The sequence below is a fragment of the Callospermophilus lateralis genome, chromosome 6, assembly GCF_048772815.1.
Source record: "Callospermophilus lateralis isolate mCalLat2 chromosome 6, mCalLat2.hap1, whole genome shotgun sequence".
NCBI classification, from domain to species: Eukaryota; Metazoa; Chordata; class Mammalia; order Rodentia; family Sciuridae; genus Callospermophilus; species Callospermophilus lateralis.
This window is the reverse complement of record NC_135310.1, coordinates 143,434,072-143,443,577: the sequence shown is the minus strand read 5'-3', so window position 1 is coordinate 143,443,577 and position 9,506 is coordinate 143,434,072. Positions and strand designations below refer to the sequence as shown.

General features: G+C 50.7%; 1 protein-coding gene across 1 annotated transcript; it reads left to right on the top strand.

The window, feature by feature from the left end:
- Positions 1–265: 265 nt before the first annotated feature.
- Nrn1 (neuritin 1) lies at positions 266–9,306 on the top strand. The gene is made up of 3 exons (XM_076859152.1): positions 266–574; positions 4,792–4,936; positions 8,096–9,306. The coding sequence occupies exons 1-3, from the start codon at positions 520–522 to the stop codon at positions 8,322–8,324; spliced, it is 429 nt and encodes a 142-aa protein (XP_076715267.1). The 5' UTR covers positions 266–519; the 3' UTR covers positions 8,325–9,306.
- Positions 9,307–9,506: the final 200 nt, after the last annotated feature.

The window sequence follows — 9,506 nt, the reverse complement described above, 5'->3', positions numbered from 1 at the left end:
GCTGAGATGGGGGAAGCGGTCACCCCCAGGAGACAAGATTTCGTTCGGATCGCACATTAATTGGAGATATCTGATTAATTTGAGCTTCTGATGACTATAAATGGCGATTCTCTACCAAGGTGTCTATATTAAAAAAAAAAATCGTTCCGTGTCATCCCCCACGTCAGGCCTGCTCGTGGGCGTGAGGCTGTACTTCCTCCGCCCCCTCCTAATGGAGTGAACCATTCCCAGCTCTTCCTCTCTCTCTCTCTCTCTCTCTCTCTCTCTCTCTCTCTCTCTCTCTCTCTCTCTTACTCTCTCTTTCTCTCTCCCTCTCTCTCTCCCTCTCTCTCTCTCTCCACCTCTCTTTCGGTCTCTTCCTCGCTCCCTCTCTTTCTCTCCTCCCTCTGCCTTCCCCGTGCATAAAGTCTCCGTCGCTCCGGGAACTTGTTGGCAATGCCTATTTTCCAGCTTTCCCCCGCGTTCTCTAAACTAACTATTTAAAGGTCTGCGGTCGCAAATGGTTTGACTAAACGTAGGATGGGACTTAAGTTGAACGGCAGATACATTTCACTGATCCTCGCGGTGCAAATAGGTAAGTGGCCGCCCGGACCGGCTCTCTCGGCGGGCGGCCGGAGACAACGAGTCCCGGCCAGAGGGGCGGACGCGCGGACGGCTGGCCCTGCAGCCACCCCGGGGTGCAGAAAGACCTGCAAAACCCCGAGTGGGTGGCGTTGGCTCCCGAGGACTTGGGCGTCCCGGGTTGAATTTTTCTAAAGAAAAAGAGACTCCAAACGTTCTCCAGGAAAATTGTGCGGCCGGCCGGCCGGTGGTTTTTCCAGAGGAGGTCCACCGTCCCCCTCGCCGTTTTCTTCCAAAGCGCCCATCCATTTTTGCTTTCCTATCTGGGGTTAGACCCGGTTCGGTGCTCTCTGGGGCAATGCAATACTGAGATACTGCAAGATACTATTTTTGAAGGGTCGAAAGGTGAATTCAGGGAAAAGATGGCTAGCCAGATAGGACTGGAAAGTTTATGTGCAGAAAGCGAAGATATTCCAGGGCTCCGCTGAAACTGCTGCATTTAGAACTTTGTCATTCTCTCGCCCCCTCCCCCCATATCCTAGCTGCAGCATTTACACCGGGCACCGCAGACTCGGTTCAGAAGCAAATCGAGAACGACCAGGAACTCTAGATCACATATTTTATTATGCTTACCATTGAAGAGGGTAAACTGAGCCAAATATACGTGAATATACTTTTTGAGACACGTTTGCCTGTTACTTTATCCAACACTGTCTGCATTTTGTACATAGGAAATGGTTAAGAAGTGTTTGCAATATGTCATGTCGGGTGTTTGTTATTTTTGTTTGTTTGGGGTTGATTGTGGACGGATTTATTGAGTCACCATTTTATGTTAAGGAATGTTGAAGTTGGTAGTTACACTGCCATGGGGCTTTTTAAAGTTTACATTTTTTTTTCCATCCAGAATGCAGAAAACATTATGGCAGCAGGCATTAGAAAAATTCTTTTTTTGATGCCGGTTCAGAACATTAATTAACATGGCCTAAAAGTGAAAGTGAAGCAGGTTATTAATAGAATGGACAAGAGAAAAAATAGAAACTCTTCAAACGGTTTTTTTTTTTTTTTTTTTTTTTTGAGATGGAGGGAATTGTTATCTCCTATGAATTCAGACTGTAGCATTCTTCTTTGCAGACAAATCCTTGCAGTATTTTGGTGGGGGCTGCTTTAGGGAATTGGTTTGGGGCAAGAAAAAGAATACAAAACAATTTTCCTGTATGTGAAATGTGGAGGACACAGGATTTTGGGTTCTCTGGACATTAAAATTGATTCTTTGCAATGGGATTCTATGAACTTAACATGATTTTTGAGGGATCTGGTTGTTTGTTTTGGTTTTTTTTTCCCCAAGAACATTATAGGATGTTAGTGTGTGTGTATGCAGGATGTTGCTGTTTTCCTTTAATTCTAAGGAATGACTTAATGCTTCCAGTCTGGTTGATTTGAATATTTGACATTAGTTCAAAGAGCTGCAATAAATAAAGAACATTTCTAAAGGCAGCAAATCCCTTAAATGTTGCAAATAATTGCATGTGGCATTTTGCAATTAGCCGGAGAATTTTTAGGGAACAGGAGAGGTAATTGTTTTTGAGACAGGGGTTTTAATCCGAGAAGGTTTGTGCTGTTTTCTCAGTGGGAAATAACCTTACTTTGAGGATTAAAAAAAATTAAAAAGCAGTTGTGCATGAGGGATGTGTTTTGAACACATGACCCTCAGACTGAAAATGACCGCTTGTTGGCTATGGAGTTGAAATTGAACGTATTTTTTCCCCCTAATGTCTGCCCTTTCCTGCACAAGAGCCTAAGTCTTTATTAATTCATGCCTGGGAGCTGTCCCAAATCACTGACATTTGGCAAGAAAAGTGGGGGTTGGGGAGGGGCGGAGAAGAGGAAAGAGTGGTGAACGAATGAAGATGCGGTGGGAGGAAGTTTGGAATGAATGAGAGGTCGAACGAATGAATGAACGAATGGAAACCGCACAAGACAGGGACTAGGAGGACAGAGAAGTCCCGAGTCGCCTGCCCAAACTTGCAGAAACCGGGTTCAGAAAGGACTGCAAGGGACACGGGCTGCGACCTACTAGGGTCGGTCGCGTGCACCTGCAAAATCTGTCCCGTGCACAGGCTCTGGCCTCCTGGTGCAGGCTAGAGCCCAAGGAGTCAAAGTTGCAAAATACAGAAAATTTCACGACTTCTTATTTTACACACGCACACACTCACACATGCGCGGTTTGCAGGGTCTTCTCTAGCAGCGCCTAGAAAGGAAAGATAACGTGACAGAACGCTTCCCCCCCCAGCGAGCCCCAATTCCCGTTTTAAAAATTGTCAGTGCGTCTTAGGGGCCTCTTTTTCGACACCGAATTTTTAGGGGTGGAGGTAAGGGGTGAGGAGAGACCTGGGACAGAGGGGGAGGGTGGTCTGTATTTTGTTTCTTCGCTGCAACGCTGTGCGTAACGTAGTAGAGGATGATGCACAGGGTTGATTCCACTTTGAGTTTTATTATCACAAATATTCATTTGTTCAGGAGATACCGTCAGTGTGCCATTTGCTGTTATTGTAGTCGAAAGGAAGGGCATTTAATTTTTGTGGAGGTTTCTGAAGGTTTACGCATCTGCCCCAGCTGAGGTCGAAGTTAACCCCGGTCCCTTCCCCAGCATTTCCCGTTCCGGATTATAAAACGCAAGACCCGCCTCGCTCTTCCTGCAGCAATTTGTACACCGTGAGCTCTGGGAGGTTGCTGCGGGTTCGATCACCTTCCCCCTGGTCTGCGTCTGGCCTAGCGCTCGGGGACAAGAGGATGCGTGGGGGAGTGTGTTCGTGGGGAGGGGGGAGAGGTGCACGGTCCTCCCGGGACACATTCACACGCGAGCGGCAGCGGCCAGGACACTGCGGAGGAGGCTTGCGCACCGAATCCTGGGAGCTAGAGGCCGAGTCTAAGAGCCACCCTACATTCTCCCCGCCCCAACCGCGCAGATTTGGGCTTCTCTAGCGCTTTCCTGGAGCCCCAAGTGCTTTTGGCCGCTAGGTATCCAGTCTCAGGCTGGTTTCGTTGGCCTTAGGGTGGAAAGGAATGGCCACCGCAGCGCCCGCAGGCCTGGAGCCTGTTTCTGGTCCGGATCCTCGGGGTTTGGTGGACTTGAGTCCAGGAGCAAGGAACTCTGTGCCGCCCGGGTTTTCTCCTCCTTTTCTCCAGCCGCCCCGTCTTGCATCCCGTCCCCCCACCCTCTGACGCAACCTGAAGCTAGAGGCCGCGAGTCCCAGGCGGCCGCCAGCCGGGCGTTCAGCAGCCTGTCTGGGACCTGGAGAGGAAAGGTCTAATTCCGCTGTTGTCCCGAGTGGTGGCGGGCCTTTCCCGGGATGCTAAGAGTGTGTGGGGAGGTGAGTGGCGGACAGAAGCAGTGGAAGGAAGCAGGGAACCCGAGATAGTGTCGGTGACCTGGGGCCACCCGCGCAGACACATCCGTTCCCCGGCTTGTGGCCCTGACTGCCGGGATGAATCAATCCCACTGGGTCTTGGGAAATGTAAACTGCCTTTTTCTGTGGGGCAAAAGCGAGTGCATCCAAGGGTCTCTCGCGGAACAGAGTCCACGGTAGGCATCGGTTTTATAATGAAACAATCCATTTCGGTGACCTCCAGTGGCTTCCAGAGACTTTATCCATCCATTCATTCTGAGCGCCCACCGAGGACCGGGCGCCCAAGGGCTGTGGCGCGAGATGGCCTTGGTTCCGATGCTTGCCCCCGCGCCCGTCAGCCTTCCTAGGCTAGCCTGGCCCCTGCACTCTGTTGTCCAGACCCCCTCTCTGTCCTCAGAAATGGAGGATTACACTGCCAGAGACGTGACAGGGCTTGCTGGGGGAGTGTTGGGAGACGAAGGAGGGAGTGAGGAGACAGAGAAATAAAAGAGATGAGGGAGGTGAGAAAAGGGGGGCGATAGAAACAGAAAAAGATACAGAGCGCGATTCAGGAGGGAGCTGGAAGGAATGGACTTTCCTCTCTCCCACTCAACCCACATCCGTTCACACACAGACGGTGTGCACAAGAGTCGTGTTGGTGGATGGCGGCCATCCCCAGGCCAAGTCTTTCGGTCACCTTTGACATCGGTGCTCCCGGAGGCTGGGCCCTGGGAGACACAGTTCCATGGGGCAAGGCAGCAAGAAGTCGGGGACGCCCGGGCGGGCCTTGGGGCATCAGGGCAGGGTCAAGGCGCTGCTGACCGGTGTACCCTCCTCCCCGCAGCGTACCTGGTGCAGGCCGTGAGAGCAGCGGGCAAGTGCGATGCGGTCTTTAAGGGCTTTTCGGACTGTTTGCTCAAGCTGGGCGACAGTATGGCCAACTACCCGCAGGGCTTGGATGACAAGACGAACATCAAGACCGTGTGCACGTAAGTGTCCTCTCTGGTCCGCTGGGGTTCTCTTCTGGGGGCGCTGCTGAGGTCAGAGTGCCGCGACTCCCCGCCTGAGCAGGCGTACAGTGCCAGAGTAAATCTGCCGCACTCTCCCCTTCTGGCTTTCACCCCCAGGCCAAGGCCTGCGGACAAGCCCTCGGGTCCCTAGGCCCAGTCCTCTGGTTTAGGAAACTCCATAGCCTGGGGTGGACTACAGAGAAAGAACTCCCACCAGCGGCCTGATTCCAGCTCCCAGCAGCCTCACGGGCTCACATGAGGTGCATGCACCCAATCCACCTGAGAGAAGGCCTGGGGCAAGGAACCCTGCTGCCAGTTCCTCATTCCGCAGCATCTCTGCTTTGAGGCAAACCTTAATTCTTATCTCTCTCAAGGATAAGTGACCTGCTGAATACCCTGAACAGTTGGTTTGGGTTTGAGGACAAACTTTTGGGGGTAATTTTAGATTTACCTAGAGGCTATAGTCACTGGCCTATTATCTCCACTTTCAGTGATATATGGCCCTTTCAAAACACACCAAGAAAATGCAGCGCAAGCAAGGAGGCACAGGATTCCAGTTTCTGGGAGAAGGGCTGAAATAATTTTATTGTGTAGCAATGACTGTCCAAGAGGAGAATGTCTGGGCTGTCTGGTGACTGTGCTGAGTTTGTAGTCCTTTCCTAAGCTAGAGGTAGCCATCCTCCATGCTTTTTCCACCCCTTCCCCTATCTGCACTGTCTCCCCAGATTGCCGCAGGCCCAAAGGAAGGGGAGAGAGACTTCATGGCCAGGCCCAGCAGTGTTTTCTCAGAGATTAGCTAGAAAGTCTATTCCCACTAGCGAATGAGGTAACCAGCACAGCACTGGTGCAGCGGACCTGGGACATTTTAACTGCTGCAGACCTTAGAAATTTCCCCAACCTCTGCAACAGACACTGCCTTTATTTTTTTCAAAAACAGCTGCTTTCTGCCACCTCTATAATGACCCTTCCGATAAAGTCAAGGCAAGAGGTATCCCTTATTCCCAGATGTTGAAATGACCATTTTCCAGGCGTTTCTTTTTATACTGTGAAGAAGTCTTCTCTCCCTAACTGGGAAGAGTTTATTTCAATTACAACTGAATGGAGGTCAATCATGCTACATACTTCCCTGAATACCCTATTACCCACCTGGAGCCACAGCCGCTAAGTGGCTTCTTATCAGAGTAGGAACAAATACTTAAGTCCAAATGTCTGGTTAAAAGTAAGAATGTATCTCCTAAGGCATGCCAAGGTTACATATAAAGGAATTACCAAAGCCTCTGCCATTTTCTGGAATTTTTAAGCTATTTAAATATTTTAGCAGGACTTTGGTCCTGGAAAACTTGGAGTGAGGAGGGTCCCTCCCTGAGGTTGCAGGCCATAGTTGGCCCCAGGCCTCATTCACATTCACTTGGTGGTGCTAATTGTTCAACAGGATAAAGTGCACCTCTCCCAGCCCCCAAGTGATTTTTTTTTTTTCTCTAGTGTGTCCTTCTTCTAGGAAAGCCCTATCCCCATCTTGGGGTACATAAAGAAAGCAGTAATTTAGAAATCCTTTGGGAGGTGCAATTACACAGGAGCTCCGCAGGAGAGCTGTCCCTGGGTTTCTTGGTGTGCCAAAATCTTGCTATTTATTACAATCCTGAAAGTCCTACACCCTGACCTCCTTAGTCCTCATAAACTAGAGACTCAACAGGGGTCATGAGAAGACAGTCTGAACCAAGGCCACCCAACAAACATTTACAACTTCCCTATTAGCCAGAAGATGGGGTGGGAGTGCAAATAAGGATAAATCAAACACTGTGGTTGCCTTCAACATGCTTACAGTCCAGGCGGGCAACAGAAGAGGGAGAGAGGAGTACATATAACCAAGCCGCCTGGAGGGCTGCTGCTGTTTTCTCTGACTCCCAGGGCCAGGGTGAAGCGGGAGCCAGGCTGGAGTTACCGAGACGCACAGATCGACCCAGCTCCGAAAGGAGACAGCGCCCCGGGAATCGATCACGGCTTGGGATTATATTTAGTTTCGGGATCTATTTTGGGTTTTCAGAAGAAAGGGGGACAATAAAAAAAAAAAGAAAGAAAGAAAGAAAAGAAAGACAGGTTGGATGAAGGTTGTGGGGGCGGGGCTAGGAGCTCAGCCCAGCCTGGGAGGAGGAAGTGCTGTTAAAAGCTCTGCTGCGAGAAGTGACCGGAAGGGGAGGACGAAGAGCCGGGTCCTAGAAGGCTGGCAACGGTGGGCATCGTTACACCCCGCAGGCGGTGGGGGAGAGGACCTCTGGGGTCTAAGCCCACCTGAAAGACTGGAAGAGGAAGCAGGCAGCGCTCAGGCCTGGGGGGGAGAAGGCCCTGGAGCAGGCGCCAGGTGCCCGGGCACTACCACTCACCGACCTGGGCAGGGCAGAGGCAGGCAGGAGTCTCTGGATGGCATCTGAGCCGCGGGACTGTGGAGGGCAAGGCGGGAGGGCCTCGGAGGACCGAAGCAAGTGGAGAGGCAGAGAAAGAGGAAGTAGGGGGACCGAAGAGAAGAAAAACGGAGGGAAGGGGAAACCGAAGAGAGGGAAAATGAGGAGAAACGGGAAACAAAAGGCGGAGGTGGGGGTGGGAGTGGGAGAGGTGGAGGGCGAAGGCGAGAGTACCGCAGCGAGGAGGAGGGAGACAGAAGGGGCGAGGGGGAGGAGAATGTGAGAAGCCAAGAGGGGAGGGCCGTACCGAGCCAGTAACCCATCTTGCAAGCTAAGAGGCATTAATGGGCGGCAGCTTGCAAGGCTTAGCACTGCTTTCCCAGCCTTCCCCAAGGAGGGCGAGCAATCTGTTGGCGAAGGCCGAGGTGTGCCAGCGCAGTTGCAGCGGGGGCCACCCGGCTGCCGAACCCGCCACAGGCAACCTAGAGGCGCAGCCACCTAGGTGAAGGGGCGCCCGAGCCGCTTTGACAGCGCTTCTGGCAGGAGCCAAGGTCCGACGACGAGTCGCGACCTGGCGCAGCCCTAGAGCCAGGGCGGCCGAGAGCAGGTAGGAAGGGGCGCGCCCTGGCAGATGGGCGAGGAGGCCGTGAGACGGGGAGTCTCCGGGGCGCAGGTCCAGGGTCCTCCCCGCGCCCCCAAATGATCCTGCTTCTTCTGTTTTTGTTCTGTTCCTCGCCAGATACTGGGAGGATTTCCACAGCTGCACGGTCACAGCCCTTACGGATTGCCAGGAAGGGGCGAAAGATATGTGGGATAAACTGAGAAAAGAATCCAAAAACCTCAACATCCAAGGCAGCTTATTCGAACTCTGCGGCAGCGGCAACGGGGCGGCGGGGCCCCTGCTCCCAACGCTCGAAGTGCTCCTGGTGTCTCTCTCGGCAGCTTTAGCGACCTGGCTTTCCTTCTAAGCGCGGGGCCAGCTCCCCTCCGCGCCCACCCACACTCACTCCATGCTCCCGGAAATCGAGAGGAAGATCCATTCGTTCTTTGGGGACGTTGTGATTCTCTGTGATGCTGAAAAAAAAAAAAAAAAAAAAACACTCATATAGGATTGTGGGAAATCCTGATTCTTTTTTTTTTTAATTTCGTTTGATTTCTTGTGTTTTAATTTGCCAAATGTTACCAATCAGTGAGCGAGCAAGCACAGCCAAAATCGGACCTCAGCTTTAGTCCGTCTTCACACAAAAATATGAAAACGGCAACTCACCCCCATTTTTTAAAAATTTTTATTTCTTATTTTTGGCAAAAGAATCTCAGGAACGGCCCTGGGCCACCTACTATAATAATCATGTTAATCACATGAAAAATGATGGGCTCCTCCTAATAGGAAAGCGAGGAGAGGAGAAGGCCAGGGGAATGAATTCAAGAGAGATGTCCACGTGGGAAGCATATGGTGAATAATTCACGCTCACGTCTTTCTTCCACAGTATCTTGTTTTGATCATTTCCACTGCACATTTCTCCTCCAGAAAGCAAAATGACAGATTATTGGCTTTAGGTTTTTATGGGTAGAAGGGAGAGAGGAAGGGGTTGTGGCACTCTGGCATCATGGTCAAAGGTGTCAGAAGCAAGGCTGCTAAGGTCACTGAGGGGTTAGCTTTACCTGCTGTTGTTGATGCATCTTTCAAATCCACTGCCTTTATTTTCCCTCCTCTCTCGTTTTAGCTGTTACACATACAGTAATACCTGAATATCCAGTGGTATAGATCACAAGGGGGGGATGTTAAATGTTAATCTAAAATATAGTTAAAAAAAGATTTTGACATAAAAGAGCCTTGATTTTAAAAAAAAGAGAGAGATGTAATTTAAAAGTTTATTATAAATTAAATTCAGCAAAAAAAGATTTGCTACAAAGTATAGAGAAGTATAAAATAAAAGTTATTGTTTGAAATGGGGGTGTCGCTTTGTTTCCTACTGGGAGCCTGTTTCCTCCACCAAGTTCTCTGGGTACCTCAAGGGACATACAATGCCGGGTGATCAATTAATTCACGGGTTCACAAAGTCACTGGATAACCTGAAGTCTTCAAGCAGATGCTCCTTAGCTAGGACTCCTTGCCACGACCCCCAAATTCCTCATTCTTGAAAGGAGGG

Coding starts and splice junctions, on each gene's coding strand:
- Nrn1 (XM_076859152.1), top strand. CDS start 520: ATGGGACTTAAGTTGAACGGCAGATACATTTCACTGATCCTCGCGGTG. Junction 575..4,791: donor GATCCTCGCGGTGCAAATAG/GTAAGTGGCCGC, acceptor TCCTCCCCGCAG/CGTACCTGGTGCAGGCCGTG. Junction 4,937..8,095: donor AACATCAAGACCGTGTGCAC/GTAAGTGTCCTC, acceptor GTTCCTCGCCAG/ATACTGGGAGGATTTCCACA.